General features: G+C 41.6%; 1 protein-coding gene across 1 annotated transcript; it reads left to right on the top strand.

The window, feature by feature from the left end:
• Positions 1-2,025: 2,025 nt before the first annotated feature.
• On the top strand, positions 2,026-20,919 carry LOC119488595 (tetraspanin-1). The gene is made up of 8 exons (XM_037770388.1): positions 2,026-2,308; positions 2,724-2,786; positions 7,271-7,477; positions 9,388-9,462; positions 15,969-16,067; positions 18,788-18,931; positions 20,148-20,231; positions 20,722-20,919. Exons 2-8 carry the CDS (start codon positions 2,730-2,732, stop codon positions 20,779-20,781), a joined length of 726 nt encoding a protein of 241 aa, XP_037626316.1. The 5' UTR covers positions 2,026-2,308; positions 2,724-2,729; the 3' UTR covers positions 20,782-20,919.
• Positions 20,920-22,887: the final 1,968 nt, after the last annotated feature.

Below are 22,887 nucleotides of genomic sequence, written 5' to 3'. Positions count from 1 at the left end.
TATTTTTGTTGCTTTTATGAGTATAAATTGGATTTAGTGACTTTCAGTCTACTTATTGCATCAATAACTATATATATAACTAAAACAATACACATCCAGGCTAACTGATCAAGCAAACGTCAGCTCCACGAGTTGATTGAAAACGTCAAATTGCCAAATTGGTTTAAAATGAGAATCATGGAAAAAGGGGTCTTAAAATATGCACTTGATGGCTACGTATTGTGCTAAAAGGCTGAGACTAACGCTACATGTCTCAGGCAAAACAAGTTAACAAGAAGAAAGGCTTTTAGGATGCAGAATGATAGCGCTGTCCTTGATCAAACTGAGTTTCTCATGTGCTCATAAGTTTCTCGAAAATAAGTCATTCAGCATGAAAAAAGCATAATAATGAACTAATCGATGGTTGCTAAGCTAACCACTTTAAAGGAGACATGTCTAAATGCAAGACACTTTTAACGGAACATTGAGTGTGCGGGTTTAAAACAATGATTCTTTTTACACAGATTTTCTTGACAAAATACAAGCCAGTGATTATTTTGTTTTTAACAGGGGGTACGAACCCGGTTCGTGCTACTCAACCGCAACTAGCAACCGCGCTGTGAACGACTCTTTTGGTTCCCAGGCTATATCATTTAGGGATTGTTATAGATCCAAGATGAAACTGACAGAAGGGAGGGACTCAGAGAGAAAAAGTCTCAATAGAGTGCTCCAGGGATGACATATTTTTTTAAGCCAACCAGGAAGTTAGCATCACACCGGTTCCCTCGACAAAAAGCCGATTGGATTTTTCCATTGGGTTTTGGATTATTGCAGAAAAAAAACTCTGTGGCAAACAACAGTTTATGATACTACACGTTTTGTTCAGCAAGATAATCTTCACAAATGAACACCACTTTTATAATTTTTGTAAAGTCTGAATGCAATCACCGGAAGTAAAAAGATAATGTTAGGCTATAAATGAATTACACCACGGACGCATGAGTGCGAGTATACACAACGAGGTTGTAAAGGTGGCCGAGTCGGCGTGATGATGTTTTGCAGTCGCATTTAGCCACTTGTTAGCAACCGCCTTTTTTAAGACACATAAAGGCTTTTAAAATTCACGAGTGGGGTATTCACTGACGTATTTTATATCATAGAACAAAATGTTAAAAACTCTTAATCTTGTATTAACCACAGACCTTATTTTAGGCATCTAACTAAAAACCCATTCAAAAAAAACATTGACTTCCAGACGAGGGAACCGGAAGTGCTAAAATGCTAACTCATTTACGGGTTTTAGGACTCATTCGTGCAGCACTCTATTACAAACCCATCTGCCACTTCAGCACCACGGACAGCGCCATGGATTTATCAATACACAGTTAGGCTGCTGATATTTCAGAGTCGTGGTCGGGGCCATAGATTCTGACTGGCACAACCCTCAGTCAGATAAAGGATCAATGAGTCAGACAGATTAGACTAACATATTCACCTAAACAACCCCTCTGCCCCTGCACTCTCTCTGCTACTAGAGGATGGAGAGGTTGGATGGCAGGTTAACAAGGGGCATGCATTTTGGTCATTTTGCTAACAAGGGAGATAGCATCCCCTGTATCACCTCCTGAGTGTGACATAATGAGAGCTGGCTTGAGAGAGAACAACTCAACAACAACTGTTCTTATTTCAGACACTATTGTAAGAAATGACAAACAAACTCAACAGACTCAGCGTAAGCGGTTACATCTTTACCAATATTGTGCAACATGTCACATAACCTCCCACTCTTCATGACTCTCCCGTCTCAAGTTTGGAGGATTATTTTTGTCTTTTCAGAGTCTTGACAGGTTCCACAGCAGAGAAACTGTACCCGTCCCATCTTTTCAAACCTCAAATCCCTGAGAAGCTGTGAATCGGTGTCACCGTGTACCTGCAGGGGTCAGGCCTGCCACTCGAGCTGCTCCTCCCCTCCGTACCTGTTCCTGAACAACATCCACCTGCTGTCACCTGTATCCTCCGGGTCCACACCCAGTCCTCAGCTCGCTCCACCAGCAAGACTGAGGAGAGGCACTCATCCGATTTCTGATCTCAGCCGCAGGCTTGTACCTGCGTGGACACCATCACTATACGGATATATATATATAGACAGAGTCGTCTTTGCACTTACGTTGGTGGCTCACCTGGAAACATCTGAGTCGGAGGAGCAGAAAACTCTTTTTATTTGTGTTTTTTAAGTGTTTTGTTGCTTTTTTCGGTCAGATTTGCTGACTGTTAAACTGGTTTGTATCTGCTCTACTTTGGATTTAAAGAAATATTAGCACACTAAAGGGTAAGATTTGTATTTCTGATGATTTGTAGCCTATTTTTACATGTAAACACATTACATTTTCCTTTCCAATATGGCTTTACCTCCCTAGATCTCCCATTAATAGATATCTTTAGCGTTTCTCACAGCTGTGTGTGTGTTATCATTAAGGCTCATTGTCAGCGATGTCATTTTCACAGTAATTTCGCTGGGATGTGGGCTGGATGTAATAGCACAGCATGCATGTGAAGATTGGCCACGTAGACCGTGTGTGTGTGTGTGTGTGTGTGCGTGTGTGTGTGTGTGTGTGTGTGTGTGTGTGTGTGTGTGTGTGTGTGTGTGTGTGTGTGTGTGTGTGTGTGTATGTGTGTGAGAGAGATAGAAGGTCTCGGCTGATGAAAGAAGAAATGCAATAATTTATCTCTTCCTTTTATTACAGATTAAAATGGGCTGCTTCACATTCGTCAAATTGATGATGGTCTTGTTCAACTTGCTTATCTTTGTGAGTACGTTTCCGCTTTGCTCATATATGAGGAGGTTGGGGGGTGGGGGTTGGGGAACGCATTCATTGATTGTGTTAAATCTTAACATGAAAGGTCATGTGTGAAGTAAAAAACACAAACAATAGCTTTCAACACAATGCGTAGAGAATCATTTCATGCAACCCTTCAATGCAAACAGACGTTAACATAAACATTTCGGATCACTGAGCCAGAAGGCCTAAATGATGCTCCTTTCTCCCCACTGTAGCAATTTTCATCTCATTAACTTCAAAGGCTCTAATTTTTGCCACCTACATCTTCGGCTTAATGTCGATAACTAATGTGGCTTGTGAAATGGAGAGAAACTTTGGCGTGGGTAAGCTGAATTTGCCCGGCGAGTCGAGCCCACCTGGAGCCCCCGCTGTCACAGATGAAGCTCCCAGCACAAGTCATCATTTTTCCCCTCACATTCTCCATTTCTGCTTGAGTTACGCCGCTTGATGAATGTGGTGTGGCAGCTCTAAAAGTCACCGCAGCACACGCTGATTATGATGTCTCTTTGAAATGTTAGCCAGCAGAGCAGAATGATAAAATGATTCTCTTCTGCTCATAAAAGACAATGCTTTAATGCGACCGCTCAAACACGTCTTCAGCTGCGTTTCAATTTTAGGTGCTGCAAACTTTATCATCTTGTCTTCATCAGAGGAGTCGCCTCCAGTGGAGTTCTGTTCTGCATTCACAGAATTGATCTTTCGAGGAAGTAAGGGGCAAGATTTACATACGAGTCAATATTCTTCTGTGAATCGGAGTCAGTTCATAAATTCCAAAACTTGACTCTTGAACATTAATAATGTTATGGTTTCTCCTCGCTAAATGTGCTGCGCCAACACATCAGAAAAAGCAGAGTCACTTGTGCGGGGAGATATTACTTGAAACCGTGCAGTCTTCAATGCCTCTGTCCAAAATGTCATCACTTCATCATTTTATCCAATGAAATTGTCATAATTAGCATATGAATTCCTATATATATATCGCGTTCACGAGAATGGGATGGACATGAGGTCACAGTGAGCTTGCCCTTTGACCACCAAAATGAAATCAGTTCATCCTTAAGTCCAAGTGGACGTTTGTGCCAAATTTGAAGAAATTCCCTTTAGGCGTTCCTAAGATATCACGTTCATGAGAATGGTAAGGACGGACGTATGGACAGACAACCCCAAAACACCATGCCTCCGGCCACGGCTGTCGCCGGCGCGGAAGCATAAAATGGTTTTTCGATTGAACAATTTCATCAAATTTACTTTTTTGAGCCAAAAATAATAGCTTCAGATGTTTTCATATCTACCTAAAATCAGTGTGGTAGAATAGAGTTGAAAAATATCTGTAACAGCTTCAAAATTCACAAGTGGGATATTTACTGACGTTTTTTATATCGTAGAATGAAACGTTAAAATCTTGTGTTAACCACAGACCTTATTTCAGGCATCTAACTGAAAACCCAATGACTTCCAGACGAGGGAACCTAAAGTGCTAAAATGTTAACTCATTTCCAGGTTTTAGGACTCATTGCTGTAGCACTCTATTGGCTAACTGGTTAAGATGTCTGGTGTCAATCAAAGTCATTGTCTGATTGACACACTGAAAAACAAAGCAGAAAGAGTCCTGAAGCATGCAGACTTTATCTGAAGAAGTTGAGGAAGCTGTGGTCATTGGAATATATATAATATTATCATGTACCCTGGTTCTCAAATCCATTCATAAATTATGTTTAAAATATCTGAAATTAAAACGTAGCTAAACAAACCCATTTGAAACTGGACAGTAAGAATGATATACAAGTTCGCAAAAAGATTTTAGTTCCAAGTGTACATCTCTCCTCTGCCGTTGCCTTTGAACCGATCTTAATGCAATGGAAATTAGAAGTGTCTCCGTGTATACTCTGTGTGTTGGGATGCACGGCTGAGCGTCAGAACTTAATCAGATTGTCTGCTCCCGGTAATGTGACCCATGAAAATAGGTTTTTAAACTCGACTGACGTCTTTCTCATTCCAGCCTTTTCAAAGAGAACCAATTCCATTTCAATTGGGGCGGGACGGGCCCGTTTCTCTTTTCTGCTCCCTCTATATCTTTCTATCTCTCCATTCACCTCCCCCTCTCTGGAGGCCATGGCCTCCTATTCTGCAGCCTGTTATTCATTCCCTCTCCTCTAACCCTAATAGGTTATATTTCTTCTTTACCCCCCTACTCTTTCAAATAACCTGATTTACTTCCAGTCCTTTTGCCATGTGGGTGTTCAACTGACATGGCATCCACCTGCATATGGCACACCATCAAAGGGATTAGACATCTTTAAAAAAAAAAAGAGACATCGTGCCAGCTATAATTATACCTGGTGAGGGATGATGGTGGCACACATGGAGTTAGAGGGGGAATATGCTTGTCGTATCGCATTTAGCCAACGGTGCAATGATGGCACTGAACAGGTTCAAGAGACGAGAAAAGAAACCCCGGAGTGAAAGGTGGGGAGAGGCAGAGAGAATGAAGGAGGGTCGAAAATAGATAGAAAGAGCAAGGCCAAGGTAGGGGAGACAAAGAAAAGCAGGCGGGGGAGATGATCCCCACGTGGGAGACGTCAGCATCTGACAGGAGATGTGGAGTGTCAGGGCCTGAAGGGGAGCAGAGGGGGGGCCCCTGACTGCAGCGAGCCTGATGGAGACTGGCAGACAATATCAGGTTTCAAACATGGTTTTCCGCAGAGGACGAGGAAAGAAGGAGAAATCAGTCAGTACGAGGAGCGCAGGGTGAAACACACAGAGGAGGATAAAAGGGTGGAGGTCAGAGGTGGAGAGATGAGGAAGGAGAGGCAGGCAGAGGGAGATAATGACAGTGGGATCAGGTGATTTCCAGACTGTAATGGGAAACATGTGACATAGTTCTCATTGGGTTCGTTATGAGCCGGTTTTACCGGTTTAGTGTCAACGAATTTCTATGACTGCACTTCACTGTCTCCTAATGAAATGACTGCCTGCTCGCAATTTTAATTTCTGGTAATTCTCTGTAAAGTTTTGATCAATATTATTCCTAATTGTTAAATAATTTATCATATTTAAAGACGCTCTGTAAGATATCCAGAGCATTAATGTAGCAGCAAACCATTTTTTTGCTATGTTAAGATATAGAGGAGTAATGTCTACCTGAGCAGAGAATGAAGTCACTCTCCCTCTGTGTGTGTAGCCAGACCGGCTGCACGTGCCTTTTAGTGCATGTGAGCGTGCCCCACTAGCTAGCTCATGGCCGCCGCTCTGCACTGCTCTCATACAGTTACAGCTGATAACGCCGTCCCGACCAGTGGTGCCCAAGTGTAGCACCCTCCCTCTGGTTCCCCCACCAGGTAGATATTGTTAACTCTGTCAGCACTTCTGCCATTGTTTCCACTGTTAGCACCGTTAGCTGGGAGCCGCCGTCTCAGCCACCGCCATGTTGAGAGCCGTGTGGAGGCAATAGACATGCTTCCAATCTAGCCAACACATTCTAACTCCCAACTCGTCAAATACCGCCGCTTGGTCAGTTCCCATCGGCATCGGAGATGACGCACGGGACGGCGTACTTTTGGATGTACCGGGCATGGCGTGTCAATATACGGTTGTTACATGCATAGTGTCCTTTCACGTTTTTTCAATGAATCGCAGGTATGTGACTCAAACCATAGTCTACTTGCCGTCCAGTGTGTTGTTTATGTATTTAGTCAGTTGTTACATGTGGTCCTTTCTAAATGCCAAGACCAAAACATTCAGTGTATCCCAGTAGAAATACTGGTTACATATGGGGAGTCTAGTCCTTGTTGTCATTACGTTCCCAACTTGCTTAATTTAGTTGCAGAGCTGAAAAAAAGAAACATTCCTGTGTCTTCAGAGGAAACGTCCCCCACACCCCCACTCTCCCCGTTTGACTGTCCAGGCTATAATCCTGTAGTCTCCTTCTGTACACCGCAAGGCTGGCTAAACCTTCAGTAGCTCAAGATGATCACTAAATGGATTCCCGTTCATTATGCCTGTGTGACATGAGTGTGGAGATAAAGGCAGTCATGGAAAAGGGCAGTCATTTCGTTCAGAGAGGTAAAAAGAGGCCAAGATTGTTGCTCGGGCCTTGATACATAATAGAAGGCCTGAGGCAGCACCACTCCATCTCACAAAAGGAATCATCCTCTCTGAATGGAGAGAACGATATTGAGATGTCATGGTGTCACTAAGAGGTAATAGCAAGAGAGGGTTAGTGATGTAAGATGCCCTCTCATTTCCAGAAACCCATCACCCCCTCAAGAGCTGTTGAACCCACCCAAATGAAAGACGTTTTACCCCGCCGTTGTTAAGTGTGGATTACATCCTCTGGAAAGCTGACCGCTCAGTAATACCTTCATATATGACAGGGATTTGTGTGCACATGCACTTGCATAACTTTTTTGCACGAATATATGTTGATGATGTTTTCCTGGATCCTCCTGCAGCTGGGTGGCCTGACCCTACTGGCCATGGGGATCTGGGTGAGCTTGGACGGGGGCTCCTTCCTCCAGCTGCTGGGGCCGTTCTCCAGCCAAGGCATGCAGTTTGTCAACGTGGGCTTTTTCTGCATCGCCATCGGGGCCGTGCTGGTGCTGCTGGGCCTCCTGGGCTGCTGTGGGGCTCAAAAGGAGAGCAAGTGTCTGCTGCTCATGGTACGTGTAAAAGACCTAGTATAGAAAGCACGGTTGAAGCTGTAATGGAAGAAACAACTTGGTTAGGTTTAGGCAAAAAAAACTACTCGGTTAGGTTTAGGCAAAAAAAAACTACTTGGTTAGGTTTAGGCAACAAAACTACTTATAGGTTTAGGCAACAAAACTACTACTACCACTACAATACTACTGCGGCAAAAATGCAAGTCTTCCCATTCATTTTGAATTGGGGTAGTGTGTTTGGGCTGCGGTTGCCGCAGGGGTTGCAGTAGAAACAGAATCCACTTTTGGAGAAACACAACCCGACGTTACACTGCGGTGGCCATGATGTAACTGGCGATGCAGAGCTGTAGAACCCAGCCATGAGGGAACAAAAGACATTCATCGTTGCAGTTAATGGGCCATTAAAGTGACTCTCCCACACCACCGTACAACCCGTCGGCGAATCGCTGCAACACCTGATCTGGTGTGAATGCAACCTTACAGTGCATTACTTTTCGTAGGTATAGTTATGAATGGTGTATGAGAACAACGTGTAAAAGTAAACAGGACAACTAAACCATGTAGCCAGTAGTGAGACATTTCAGTCATCTCCTTATGTATTGTGTCCCATTCCCTTTAAAATGGTTCAACCACTGGCATTGTGATGTAAAACACCATAAAGGATCATGGATTGGTTCATGGGGTGCTTTTACATCCAGTTGCTCGACATTCGGTACCTCACCCATCTTTACATTTGCAACCGGCTCATCAACAGCTCAGATAATATCCACATCCACCCCTCCTGCCTCATCCATACCCGCAACACCACCAAACACCCGAACAGTGCGGCGTACATTATTATGCACATTAACGACAAGGCTAACTACCTCTTAGTCCACTGCAGTGAGTCTAATGAGGAGCACAGGCAGCCCATTTTCCCCCGTAGAGCCCCCATCATGTCCACATCTCCCATCGAGTTGAATGATGACGGTGCAGCAGATCCTGCGACTGACAGCGCAGGACGCGGCGCATATCTGGCTCACGTGAGAAACAGCTGTAATGGACTGAATAAAAAGAATGGATGAGCTGATAAGAGGGGATCATTGAGGCTCTGTGTGTCCTTATTGTCCCTCTGTGTATTCAGCCGAGCTTTATTGACACTCTGTGATTGTTACGTGAAACAATAGCTGTTTGACAGGACCCTGAATGTTCAGATGTGTTGGTGGTTAAAAACCTCAGAATCTTTTTTTCTGATGTTTAAATTATTCATTTATTTATTATTTTTGTTATTATTATCTTACCAGATTTTGTTTTTTGAGAAAGGCTCCATACTCTTTGGTCCAATGTAGTATTTACTTAAAAGATAACTATGGTATTTTTCAACCTGGATCCTATTTTCCCATGTTTTTGAGTCTAAGTGATTAATGGGGGCAACACTTTTCTATGAAGGGTCCTTTCCATAATGTTGTCAGACACTTAGAATCCCAATCTGAGCCTGTCAGTGGCAAAAACAAGAACTTTTAGTGGACGTAAACTGACGTTGCCAGGTTGCCCCAAATGATAACATTACAGCTCATTTAGCGGCTGGCGGCTGCATCATTCTCCCTAAATACTGGACCAGTTTCAAAAAGTGTTGTTCCCATTAGTTACTTAGACACAAAAACATGGGAAAATAGGGTCAAGGTTGAAAAATACACAAGTTATCCTTTAAAAAGCCAAGCTTCATCAGAGCAAATGTTGACAAAAAAGAATCTCACAGTGTATAATGGTATTAAGCAGAGCGCACCCGTGCCTTTTCATGCAAATATAAATACAGATCATTGCAGCTCTAGACTTGGATTTTAGAAAACTGCTCAACAAAAGAAAGATTTTTATCATTTTATAAAATTAAATAAAGAAAAAAACGTTCTCCTTGTCTTATCTCCCTGTAGTTCTTCTCCATCATCCTCATCATATTCATCGCTGAAGTGGCAGCTGGAGTCGTGGCACTGGCCTACTCTTCATTTGTAAGTCCCCCTCTTCACCTCTTCCTCTTTCTTTCCATTCACTGCCTCATCACATCCCCTCCCTTCTATCACCCCTCTTTCTCCTCCTCTTCACTCCCCTTCCTTTGTCTCTTAATTCGTCTCGTCCCTCTCTTTCACCCTCTCACCTCCTCGTCCCACTCTCTGGATTTTATCTCCATGTAAATTCTCCATCATAGCCGCAGCCATCATTGAATTACTGGCTTTATGTCCGCCTCACTACATTCGGCTACTTAATGACTCCGGGATAGCCCGGGGCCGTGTGCGCCGTCTCTAACTTTGAGCAATTTATTACTCTGGAATATCGAAGCTAAAGCATTTTAAATGCAAAACAGCCTATTTACATATGTGTCCCCCTCTCTCATACACACACACACAAGCGGGCTCCATTTACATTTAGTGCCACGTATAATAATTACAAGGGTTTCAAATGGGCTATGTAAAAGGAGGTTAGTGAAGATTGGGATCCTAATAAAGAAAATATTCCAATCAGAGGATGTATCGGAGTCCCCAGGAGCAAGAGAGGGAATCTGACAAACATCCATCTGCAGGGAGGAGCTGATGGAGAGTGGACTCTGCACTGCCTGGGAATTTCACTTGTTTGTGCTGGTATTATTGGAAACCCAGTTTGAGCAGCAGCAGCACATGGCAGAGATGCATTTGGAAGATGAGACTGGCAAACGATGTTGTCCTGTGGACAGAGGGAACCATACGAGTAAATGTTTTAGAAGACAACGGAAAATACTAATTTAGTCATTCAGTTCGGAGAACTTCTTTAAAAACCTGTAATTAAGTCTTTAAAGGCAAGGCAAGGCAGCTTTATTTGTATAGCACATTTCAGCAACAGGGCAATTCAAAGTGCTTTACATAAACATTCAAGAACAAGTGCAAAAGAACATTAAGACATAATTAAAACAGTTCTAAAAACATTAAAGATTAGAAAATAAAAACAAGCTAAACAAAAAAGCTATAGGATAGAAGCTAAAATAGAATATAACACACAAGAGTAAAAGCTCTAGTGCAGTATATAAGATCATTATCTGGTTTAATAAAAGGCAGCAGCAGCAAACAGGAAGGTTTTAAGCTTTGATTTAAAAGAACTCAGAGTTGGAGGTCCTGCAGTTTTCTGGGAGCTTGTTCCAAATCTTTAAAGTCATATTTTTCTTAAAACAAGCAAAGAAGATTATTTCAGCATAAAACAAGTATTCCTACTAACCTGGAAAAATGAGGCTCTTGTGCTTCGCAGGTCGTTTTGCTCAATGCAGGATTCTTGGAGGGAAAAGGGTTAGGGGGTCTGTCGGAGCTAATTTAATGGCAAATAACAATTAGCAGATACTTGTCTGTAGCTAATAAGGTTTTTAGGACTCAATTATAGACAGAAATTATAGTGGAGGATTTTTTTGCAGTGAATAAGTCAGTCTTTAACTTCTCCCTCTCTCTCTCAGCTACCTATTTTTTTTTCTGGCCCTGTCCAACCCTGGTGTGCCTCACACAAAGAAGCTAAGAGAGAGTGTGTGTTTTTCTCTGTGTGTGTGTGTGCATGTGTCCTTGGAGGCTGAGCTGGGAGCGCTGCTGCTGCTGCTGCTGAGGCAGTTTTGTTGAAATAAATCTGCCCATCTCGTGCCTGTCATTTACAAAAGCTGAGCTAACTGAGGCGAGCGATGTCGGCTCTACACGGCATCTGGTGAGAAGTGAATCGACAACAGAGAGAGGGAGCGAGAGAGAGAGAGAGGGAGGTGTGAGCTATTGTCTAAAGCTCAATGAAATGCAAGACATAACTCATAGATTTGCCTTCCTAAGGAGATCACAGATAAGGTTTAGAGTCAATTTAACGCGCTGTTTGTTAGCTTTGGCATCATCTGTTCATTACAAACACAAAAGACATCGTCAGTTCCATCACGGATATGAGTGTGGTGCGAGAGCAGCTGTCCATCTTCTGCTTTTGATAAGACACAGTAAACACAATAGCATCAGAATAATGAATATGGGCAATATACATCTAATATGCATATATATAGCCGCCTGTGTCAATAAGTAAGAGACAGAGGCATAGACAATGAAAGGAGATAATAAATAAAGCGTTGATCTATTCTGTCCTACTTATCTGTGGCATAAATCTGCCTTTTGGCCACGGGGCTCCCGCAGCTCATCTAACCAAAGAGCCAATAACCTTCAGGTGGTCGGAATAACTGAGATTTAATAAGCAATTCCAGCAGGCATTATGAGAGGCCGTCGGTGGTCACGGTTGTTCTTTCTCCGCCAAGTGATTCGGAAGTGACCAGGGTGGAGATTTATTACCGGAGCCGATATGGACTTCACACTGGATGAATGAAATAGATGTGATGTGGCATTTAATGAATCACGCCGATGTCCGTGTGTTGTACAGTAAAGGAATGTTCTCTCAAAACGTAATCCAATACTGATTGCTGTTTGCTTTAATATCTCGTCAGTAAGAGGAAAGATAAGTGATGTAAGATGATTAACTCCAATTACTTCTGCTTTAAAGCTCCACCAATCAATATTTTTTTGTATTAACAATGGAAGAAATGGCTTTGTGTTTGTGGAAGGTGTCACTCATGATGAACCCACAGAGAATCATCACCAACTCTGTAGTTCTCCTCAGCTTTACGGGGCATTTTAGCATAGTGATTATTCAACCTGGTCTCATTCCTAGGGGTGAAAATTACAGATGCTTTTTCCCGCCCGTCGCTGTGCGATACCAACTCACAAGGCACCCTTTAGCACCTGCTGAAACGCACCAGGCTTTTAATATAAACCCATCTGCGGTAAAAGTAAACACTCAGACAAAGGGCTCAAGGAGTGTGGTGACGTAGTATAAAGAGCAAAAAAGACACACACTGGACAGACAGGAGGTGAGGTGGATGGGCCTTTAATCCAGGAGGCCGCTGTTCTGTTCGTGTCACTTTACAATCAGCTGTTTCTTCGTGTCCCATGTTCACAACGTTAAAGGGGACCTATTGTGCTTTTGTGCTTTTTCCCTTTCCTTTCGTGTGTTATATAGTTTTTTGTGCATGTAAAAGGTCTGCAAAGTTACAAAGCCCAAAGTCCACGCCAAAGGGAGTTACTCTCCCCCACAGAAACACTGCTCCTGAACTGCCTGAAACACCTCGCTTGAAGTCCCGCCTTTTGTTCCGCAACATGGTGATGTCACCAAGAAACACATTTGCATAATACCTGCTTAACGGCTAGTTTGGCAAGCCCTCAAATAAAGGTAGTTAGAGCAGAGCTGGAGCGGAGTCCCAAGAGTTTGATTCGGTTGACCAATAACAACAGAGTGGGCCAGCTGACCAATCAGAGCAGACTGGGCTTATCGGTAGGAGGGGCAGGAGCTCAAACAGAGCGTTTCAGACAGAGGGTGAAATGAGGTGCTGCAGCACAGCCGGTATGAGAAAATTAAAGAGTTTTTTTGAACATTAAAGCATGTAAACATGTTCTAGAAGAAACCCAAAATACAGGTATGCACCTGAAAATAAGCATAATAGGTCTTTAAGTCTCCTTTACACTTTACAAACGTAGTAATTTAAGTCCAACCATGTTGTTTGTTGCCTAAACCTAAGCATGTGTTTTTGTTTAATTCATAACGTTAAGCATGCGTTTACTGAGACCAAAAAGTGACGCCGAGGGGTCTGACAAAGCGTGAGTATGTGACAAGTTGGGATGAAAACTTGTAGCAGTATTTGCTATTTCCATACACAGTAACGGTACATTGTCTTTGTTAGGATTAGTTGCAATCACAGACTGTATATAATAAGTGGACATAGTCACCGTGACGTCACCCATTGGTTGGTGGACTGTCGTTTTGAAGCCTCGAGTTCGGCATTTTGCTCATCGCCATCTTGTTTTTTTGCAACCGGAAGTGTCACTAGAGGGTGGAGCTAAGTACAACCAAACGCTGAGTAAGACATTTTCAGGTGCCCAAAAAGGTCATAATTAACTTTCATGAACTGAAAACACACTGTGAAAGAGTTAAAGTTCTAAGACAAAAACACGGACAACTCCCGGACTGGACAACGCCGTGGTAGCGACCTGTCAATCACAAGGTAGCTATGCCCTAAAACATACCCTGCTTTATGGTCTCTTTGACTCTAAATGGGACCGTAATTTACTAAATGAACATCATGCTGTATTGAAGAAGATTTGAAACTAGCGATTGAGACCATAAACTCATGTTTACAATGTTTACTGAGGTAATAAATCAAGTGAGAAGTAGGCTCATTTTCTCATAGACTTCTATACAATCAGACTTCTTTTTGCAACCAGAGGAGTCGCCCCCTGCTGGCTATTAGAAAGAATGCAAGTTTAAGGCACTTCCTCATTGGCTTCACTTTTCAGACCCAGAGGTTGCCCACTGGGTTGCAAAGAGTCTTAAAAGATTCTGGAAATTTCGAATTGTATAATAAGCACATAAAAAAATGGATGGAAATGCATCTTATGACTGCTGGCACCAAGCATCACCTTTCCTCATAACAAAGCAACACTCAGCTGAATGTAATACGGTTTTCATTTATTGCTTTTCCACTTAAGAACAATAACCAATTAGCAGCCGGCGAGTCACCGCAGTAAAAGATATTGATAATTATTTCAGAAGCAGCAACACGCTGTAAAGCAACAAGAGATCGATAACACACATGAAGCTGAAGATTTTTACCATGTGTGTGTAGAAGGCGTTCACTCTACTGTATTGATAGATGTGTTATCGCCTCCCGCCTCGCTGTGCTGTGTGTTACTATGGGCTTTGTCCTGCCTGTCCAACGTGTGTGTGTGTGTGTGAGTTTGTAGGGGCCCATATCAGCGTGTAAGCATGCGGGGAAGTGTGTGTGTTTAGCGAGATGTGGTGAGGCGCGGGGCAGAGTGACAGTGATGAATTAGCCGGCTGGTAATAACCCTCTCTGATCTCAGCCGCTCTCACGGCTTCTTGGGGGGCACTTTTAATTGTGGCATGTATCCCAGCATCCCCTCGGGCATCTCGTACGCCTGTCCCCCTTCACTGTACACACACACTCACACACTGAAGGGAAAAAATGCACTTTCAGACATATGAACGTGATAGACACACGGTTGCACATGGCCACATGCGCAAACAGTAAAGCACACACTTTCCCTCCTCATCAAATGGGTCTTTGTGTGACTGTACGCGACAGGATTATTAATCAAAATGGGAAAAAAAATAACAGACTGAGGAAAGGGGAGGAGGGGAGGGCGTGAAAGAAAGCTAACCTGTGTGTTTGTGAAGGAATTCTTTCACAACAAAAGACTCTCCTCAGGCCTCAAACATAACCTGCTTTTTTATACTTTGGATAAACACAAATAGCAGACAAAATGTGTCCTGACCGAAGCCATCAGGAGCATCAATATATATGTAAATGCCCCCCCCCCCAGTTTACGGCCATAAAAGGGAGAAGAAGAATGGAGAATAATGGCTCGGCCGTTTTTTGATTTATTTTCATTTTTTCCAGGTGCCAGGCCGAGGCTGTTTATTTCCCAAGTGCTTTGTGTGAAAGAAGATTTATTTAATTTCTGATGAATAGGTGACTCCCAGAGAATTACCTTTCCTCCCCGTGAAATCAGCTGCAGTATTTTATTTCAGGGGCTTCCATAGTGTGTGGTGTGTGCATACTTAAGTGTGTGACACTGTTGGACTTTGATGGTAAAAGCTCTGCAGTGCAGTGATGTGCTTTTACAGACCGCCACAGGAGCTTATTTGCATGTATAGGCCTCTCATCTGCATATTTGACCCCTAAATGAGACAGCTGGGGCTGTAGAAAAGTGCACTTTTGAAGTGTATTTTTTCTAACTTTGATGGAGCTAGGCTAGAGCTAGTATTTTGGAAAGGGAGGACATTTTCCAAGAGTGGACAAGGATGACACTTTAAAAGTCAGTTTAGGAAAGTCAGGACATTCTTGCAAAAGTTAGGACATCTCCTAAGAAAACCTATGGGTGACATCACAGATATTTTATACAGTTCATGGTTGGGATATTTTGGAAAGAGGACATTTTTGTAAGGGAGGATAGTTAGGGAAAAGTGGGACATTTTTGAGAGTGAGGACATTTTAGGAAGTGAGGATAAATCGGGATATTTTGGAAATTGGGGACATTTTTAGAAAGTAAGTGACATTTTTGGCAAATGAGCACATATTTTGGTAAGTAAGACATTTTTGGAAAGTGTGGATATTTAAGAAAGTGTGTATATATTGGAAAATGAGTATAGTTTTGGAAAATTTGGATATTTTTGGACAGGAAATTTCAGAAAGAGAACATTTTTGTCAGGCAAGGGACAAAACTGAAGAAAAGTGAAGAAATTTTTTTGCAATTGATAGCATTTTTGAGGACATTTTGCACCATCTTTATTACTTCAAGAGAGTATGAAGACTTGGTTTTGGGGATGAAGTTGGAGTTGGGTTCAAGTTAAGATTAGTGGCTCGCTAATGTCAATAAGTGTTGTATGTTTATATGTGTGTTTTCCTCAGGCTGAGGGGATCCTCAGAGCGTGGGCGACCCCGGCTTTAAAGAAAGATTACGGCAGTGATCCTGTGCTCACCAAGCTCTGGAACACCACCATGACAGAGGTACAGTATCTCTTTAGTTTGTTTTCAACATGTGCATATTCAGAACTTAAAGGAATGTGGTGGTTTTGCATGTCTTTGCTCTAAACTACAAACTGCAGCTACAACTTTCTGAATCTTGAAACCTGATGCATAATCCATCACAGTCAAACCTATTTCATTTTATATTATTCATGTGAAGGTCACAATATTGACATGTTCTAATACAGTTGCATGTAGGAAGCATTTTCAGGACTCATCTGTGGTGCATGGAAGGATTCTCCAACAAATTACAACTGATAGTTGTGTGTCAAACTCCACACCATACAGTATACACTACAATATAATGCTGTCAATGCAGTGTTTTGTCAGGTAGTACACAATACATCTATTTCACTATTTTGTACTAACAGGAAATTACACAATACAGTATGTGCACCAAAGAAAACTACTGCTAATGTATACATTTTAACCCTCTGAGACCCACAATAGACCCGTTTTTGTCTGTTTTAGGGGGGGCAGAGGTTCTTTATGGGGATATAAATAGTCAACAGTAGATGTCACATACTGTAGAAGTGGTGTAAATCATCTGAAAGCTGGGAACATGATGATTAATTTGAGATGCAGCTCAGCACTGTGTCAAGTTGTTCTAGTCATAAAATCAGAAATAAACATGAATTGAGTGTATAAGGGCTTAGAACATTATGATACTGTAGATGAATGTGATGGCCATTCCCATGCTCTATTATGTATCAAAAGTTGTTGCCGCAATTTTTAAGTTGATACCATTTGTTACACAGATTTGGTGCTAAATGTAATCTTTTTTTTTTACCACTTAATCAAATTGATAAAAAAAGTGGAATAATCTCTCCAAAATACCTCATTAAGACACCAAGACCTTGAGGAACACCATAGAAAAAGCCATGCTGTGATTTGGTTTCAAAAACTTTTGACATTTGCTGATTTCAGCAAGAATTGCATTTTTCGGTGATTGGATGGCGAGCATTTCTGTTCTGGAAACTGCTCAGACCCCCCCTTATTGTCAATCTAGGCAGGAAAGCCATCCATTCTCTTAATGCTCTAGGTCTTTAGTTTGTGGCTGTAAAGTTTCATGAAGCTGTGATTATCCTAGAGGTCACAACAGGTCAATTTATACAGTCTCAGCTTTACAGTGATACCCAATTTATGCAATTCCAGGACTGTTAAGGGACCCCAGTATGTAGAAATATTCACACATCATTTTTAGAATAGACACAAATAACACATTTATACTGCATTCAAAAAACTGCATGTTATTATCATAAAGTGGACATCGTGGGTACCCATAGAACCCATTTTCATTCACATATCTTGAGGTCAGAGGTCAAGGGACCCCTTTGAAAATGGCCTTGGCAGTTTTTACTTGCCAAAATTTTGCAGATCTTTGGAGCGTTATTTTTTATCCTCCTTCCCGACAAGCTAACATGATATGGTTGTTACCAATGGATTCCTTAGGTTTTGTAGTTTAATATGATATGATATCTGTACCTGCTACAGCCTCTGAAAGAGTTGCAAAGTTGGAGTAGTAGCAAACAAAAATATTAGTTTTTGTTGACTGCACCTCCATTTCTGTTGCATGTATACATATCCTGTCACCTTTAAATAAAATAATTACATTTATTTAAGAATTATGCACCATGTGTGCTCAAAATAAACTGAAATAATTAAGATATCATAGATCGTTCTTGACACAGTTGATATTGTACTTTAGTGGTGCATTAAAAAAAAGTTGCAGTTAATAAAAGAGGAACACAAACTAAACACAGAGTGAACCTGGGGATTTTGGGGACAGTTGACTGTCTAGCATTACATTTTAGTCTGTATGCTGGCATTTCTATGTCATTTTATAGTTATTGTGAAGGTTAAAACTTTAAAAGTTCAGGATTACTGTAGTATATAATGGAACATACAGGCTTTTAACTGCCTCGATTTAATGGACTAATTCAATGTTCCCTCTGCACCACTGTTCTGCTGTGTCCTTCACTGAGCTGAACTATTAAAACCGCATAAACAAACTGCCTGTGGCTAAAGTGCAACGCTACAATTTCTGAATTGAAAAGTAAACAAAAGCACTAACAGAGCTGAGTCTGTTTTTGTCCATTAGTTATACCTCAGCTCACCTGCACACAATAGTCTCAGCCAAGGTAACTCTGGGAGCTTCCATCTCATATCTTAACTCACCGAAAAATAAACTTTTTTTATTTGCGGTGTGAAAGCTTAACAACACTTTGGAAAAGCGAAACATGCAGGAATGTCAGACCTTGACAAAAAACATATTTTCTAACTTGTATCGAGCAGAAGTTTTGGCATTATTTGCTGTTTTTTTAGGTACATGGAATGAAAAGGGAAATTTGTAAAACTCAAAGCAATGTGGTGCTCCAGACACATTGTCAAGGTTACTTGGTGTAACCCACATACTTCACTCACAGTTTTCAATGGTTGAAAAACGTTCTGTGGGCACAACCTGTAAATACAACACAGTAAACTCTGATCTGTTCTGAATGTAAACACACAACAATACAGAGCAGCAGATAAACTGTGAACTGATGACATCAACTCACAGCAGCAAGACTCTCACTAAACTTTAGATAAAAGTTTACATACAAGATTGCACAATGGAGATGGATATGGATTAAAAGCTACATTTTTATCCACAAAACACTCTGGTCAGGTCTTTACCTGCTGTGTTTTCCTCCCTCTCCCAGCTGAAGTGCTGCGGTTTCACCAACCACACAGACTTTGTGGGCTCTGAGTTTGAAAAGGAGCACGGAGGCCACCTGCCGTCCAGCTGCTGCTGGACCAACAGCGCCCCCTGCAGCCCGGACGAGGCAGAGCGCAACGCTGTGCCGGTGAGATGGAAATCATCCCTACAATTTAATATACGAACCATAAACAAAGTATAGGCAGAAGAGGAAAGTCTATTTAGTGTACCCTCATTGATTTAACAGAGTTTATGAGTATAGTATTTACTGCATATAGATTGCATTCATTTTACCCAGGTGTACCTAATAAACTGGCAACTGAGTGTAGAGTGTCAAGTGTTAGCCTTTTTTTAAGTAATTTATTCAGTAACAAGACAAAGAGTCTACCACCATGCAAGAGGCTCTGACAGACTGTACTGGCACAGTAGCGCTTTGAGCTAAATACTAATGTCAGCATGCTGACATGCTCAGTATGACAACGCTAACATGCTGTCGTAATGCAGGTATATGGTCTATTTTATATATATCAGAGCTAGGTTGTACGACTTGTCCGACCACTTCGGAAATCAGAAGTGTTTATACCTGAACAGCGGAACTGCCACACTCGAGAGCCAGAGATGCCAAAGATTGATGTAAAGATTTCCACAAATGAACACCACTTTTATGATTTTTGAAGTGTAAATGCGACGACCAACGTAAAAAGCCAACGTAAGGCCAAAAATGACTACACCACGGTCGCATTAACGCAAGTATACACAACGAGGCTGTGAAGGAGAACGTGTCAGCGTGATGATGTTTAGTAATCTCATTTAGTCACTTTAGACATGTAAAAGCTTCAAAATTCACAAATGGGATATTTATTGACGTATCCGATATCGTAGAACAAAACGTTAAAATCTCTCAAGCTTGTGTTAACCACAAACCTTATTTCAGGCATCTGACTAAAAACCCCATTCAAAACACCCACCGACTTCGAGACAAGGGAACCAGAAGTGCTAAAATGCTAACTCATTTCCGGGTTTTAGGACTCATTCCTGCACCATTCTATATCCTTTAAATGCAAGTTCAGAGCACACAGTCACTGATGAAATTATCTGATAATACTGTGCATATATCACCAAGTACGATTTTAGTTTTCATATTTTTTGAGTGTAAAGTCGCTGCAGTGAACAGGACTGTGCTGTCAGGTGCACAGAGCCCAATGGAGACACCATGGTGACTGCCACACTATCATTCAGATACAGAGAGACAGTGGGCTTTTTAGGAAATGGGGATGCATTTTGGTCAATTAGCTAACTAGGGGGTTGGCATCCCTCATCAAATCGCCTACTGATTACATTTACACAAATATGTTCCTCCTCAGGGCTGTTTCAGATATATCCTGGAGACCCTCAAAGAGCACGCCAACATCGTGGGAGGCATCGCAGCAGGAATTGGAGTCTTAGAGGTAAAACAACATGAAGGCTAAATTTTCAAAAGTGTGCTCACTTTGGCTGAAAGACAAAGTGCTTTGGAAATAGTGTAAAACTCCCCAGTCAACAAACTCCAACTGTAAGGCCATTGTCGTTGTTGTTAAAGTGAATGGTAGTAATAATTTTATCACATAAGGGAATTTGAACCCCAGATATCTTGGTATGGAGGCAGCTTTCCTGAGAATGAGTCTCATTAGAAACTCACACACCATGTGTGCTGGATAGACTTGTGAAAACAGCTATGAGGGAAACATTGATGAATGAAAGTCCTTATTCAGACAATAGTTGCCCATAAAGTACAAAATGTGTGTAGAGAACCTTTTGATAATGGTATATGTGATCAGAGTTTTTCTTTTCTTTTCTTACAATGGACCTCTGTAACGTCTGATTAACATCTGATCTGCCTGTTTTTTAGTAACTATAATGCAAAAACAGATTAATGTTTGTATTATGTTGTTTCCTCAGATTGCTGCAATGATAGTGTCCATGTACCTGTACTGTCACCTGGACAAGAGAATCAACTGAGACTCCTTCAGGGAAAACACCACAGGGATGACAGACAGATCACAATCTGCATTATTTAACAATAGGATCGTCCAGCAACTGTGTTTTATATATAGAGAAACATTTTATAAGCACCTGCAGAGTGTAAATATTTCAAATTTCCAATAAAATATATCAAATAGCATCCACTGAGTGCTGACTGCATTCACCTGATGGTTCCCTGTACATTTCTTTTATGGATCTCGAGACTATTCAATTTTTTCAACAATAGTAAATGGTGCCACAATGAATCAATATTTGTTTGTATTAACAATGGATCAAATGTGCATTGTGAAAGGTGTCACTTGTAGTTCTGAACCCCAAGAAAATGTATCACCAACTCTGAGCTTTTTAGCCTCTTTTAGCTGCTACTTTTGGTCCTGTCTGGTTTAATCTCAGTGTTTCCAGAAGCAGCAGGCAGCTGTTTTCATCAGACAAGCTCTAGAGAGTAGCTGACTAGCACAAAGCGACACAAAGTGACCACAAAGAAACACAAAACTACCACAAAGACCAAAATGATCACAAAGCGATGCAGAGCCAAAGCGATGTCGAGCAACATCAAAGAGATGCAAAATGACTAAAAAAAACAATCACAAAGTGATGCAAAACGTCCACAAAGAGACTCAAAACGAGTGCATAGCGATGCCAAGCAAAGAACAACAAAGGAACACAAAACTACCATAAAGACCAAAACTTCCACAAAGCGACTCAAAGCAACCACAAAGCAATGCCAAGCGACATAAAAAAAGATGCAAAACGATCCCAAAGAGATGCAAAACGACTACACAAAACTACCACAATGACCAAATTGCCCACAAAGCGATGCCAAGCAACATCAATGAGATGCAAAATTACCTCAAAGCGACCACAAAGCAATGCCAAGCTACATCAAAGAGACACAAAATAATCCCAAAGTGACGCAAAGCAACCACAAAGCGATGCGAAACAACATAAAATAAAGGTTCAAATTGACCACAAAGTGACGCAAAGCGATCACAAAGCGATGCTAAGCGACATGAAAAAGATGCAAAGCAACAACAAAGAGATACGACACAGCACCTTAAGACCAAAACTCCATTTATATATCTGAGCTAGCCAGTGTGGCACACTCACATGCACAAACATGCAATACAAGCACACACGGTCGGCCCGGCGATGTCAACAAAGCACAGAGAAGCTTGGATTACAATACAAACAGAGGGAGAGTGATTTCGTTCTCTGCTCAGGTAGACATTACTCCTCTACTGTATATCAAATAGTTGTTTGCTGCTATGTTAATGCTCCGGATATCGTATAGAGCACCTTTAAAGAATGTTTCCTCTATATGACAGGCCATACATGTGAAAGGAAGCAGCAGAGCTCAGAACATCTTTTGTCTTGCATACTATTCATCAATGTCCCATCTCCTGCCCTTGAAGATTACATGCATTGTGACACAAGGCTGAGTAAATATTGACCAATAAAAAGCCTGATAATAGACAGGAGGCAGAGCATTGTTCAACCATGCAGCACTTTGTCTAGCTTTCCTGAATTAGTGCTTTCATCACAAACCCACAGGCTTTGTTCAACTGTTTCTGTACAACAGGAGAGAAGACTGCAATTAGAGAGAAAGGGAGAAAGGGGGAGAGAGGGAGAGAGAGAGAGAGAGAGAGAGAGAGAGAGAGGGTCATGCTAATGAAGCTATTTGGAATTTGGAATTTGAGAGAGAGAGACAGAATGACAGTGAGAGGAAGAGAAAAAAAAACACCTTAAGACCTTAAGTATGATGGTGGCGAAGGTTTTAATTTCCTCCATCATTTCTTTTCAGTCTTGCGTGCAAATACATGATTTCTGTATCCATAATTTAGTTATAGGTTTCAGAGAGGAGATCTCCAAATTCTCAGTAGATGTCATTCGTAAAGCTGCACTGATCAATAGTTTTATTTTAACAATGGATGAAATGTCAATGCATAATGTGAAAGGTGACAAACCCGCTGTTCTCTGCAGTTCCCCTCAGCTCCACAGAGCTTTTTAGCATCTCCAGGTCTCATCAGCATTGTTTCCATTACCAGCAAATAAACTCATGGTACACTACCTGCCCAGCACCAA

This window comes from Sebastes umbrosus, chromosome 5, assembly GCF_015220745.1.
Source record: "Sebastes umbrosus isolate fSebUmb1 chromosome 5, fSebUmb1.pri, whole genome shotgun sequence".
In the NCBI taxonomy this organism is placed as follows: Eukaryota; Metazoa; Chordata; class Actinopteri; order Perciformes; family Sebastidae; genus Sebastes; species Sebastes umbrosus.
This window is presented reverse-complemented; position numbering and strand designations above follow the sequence as displayed.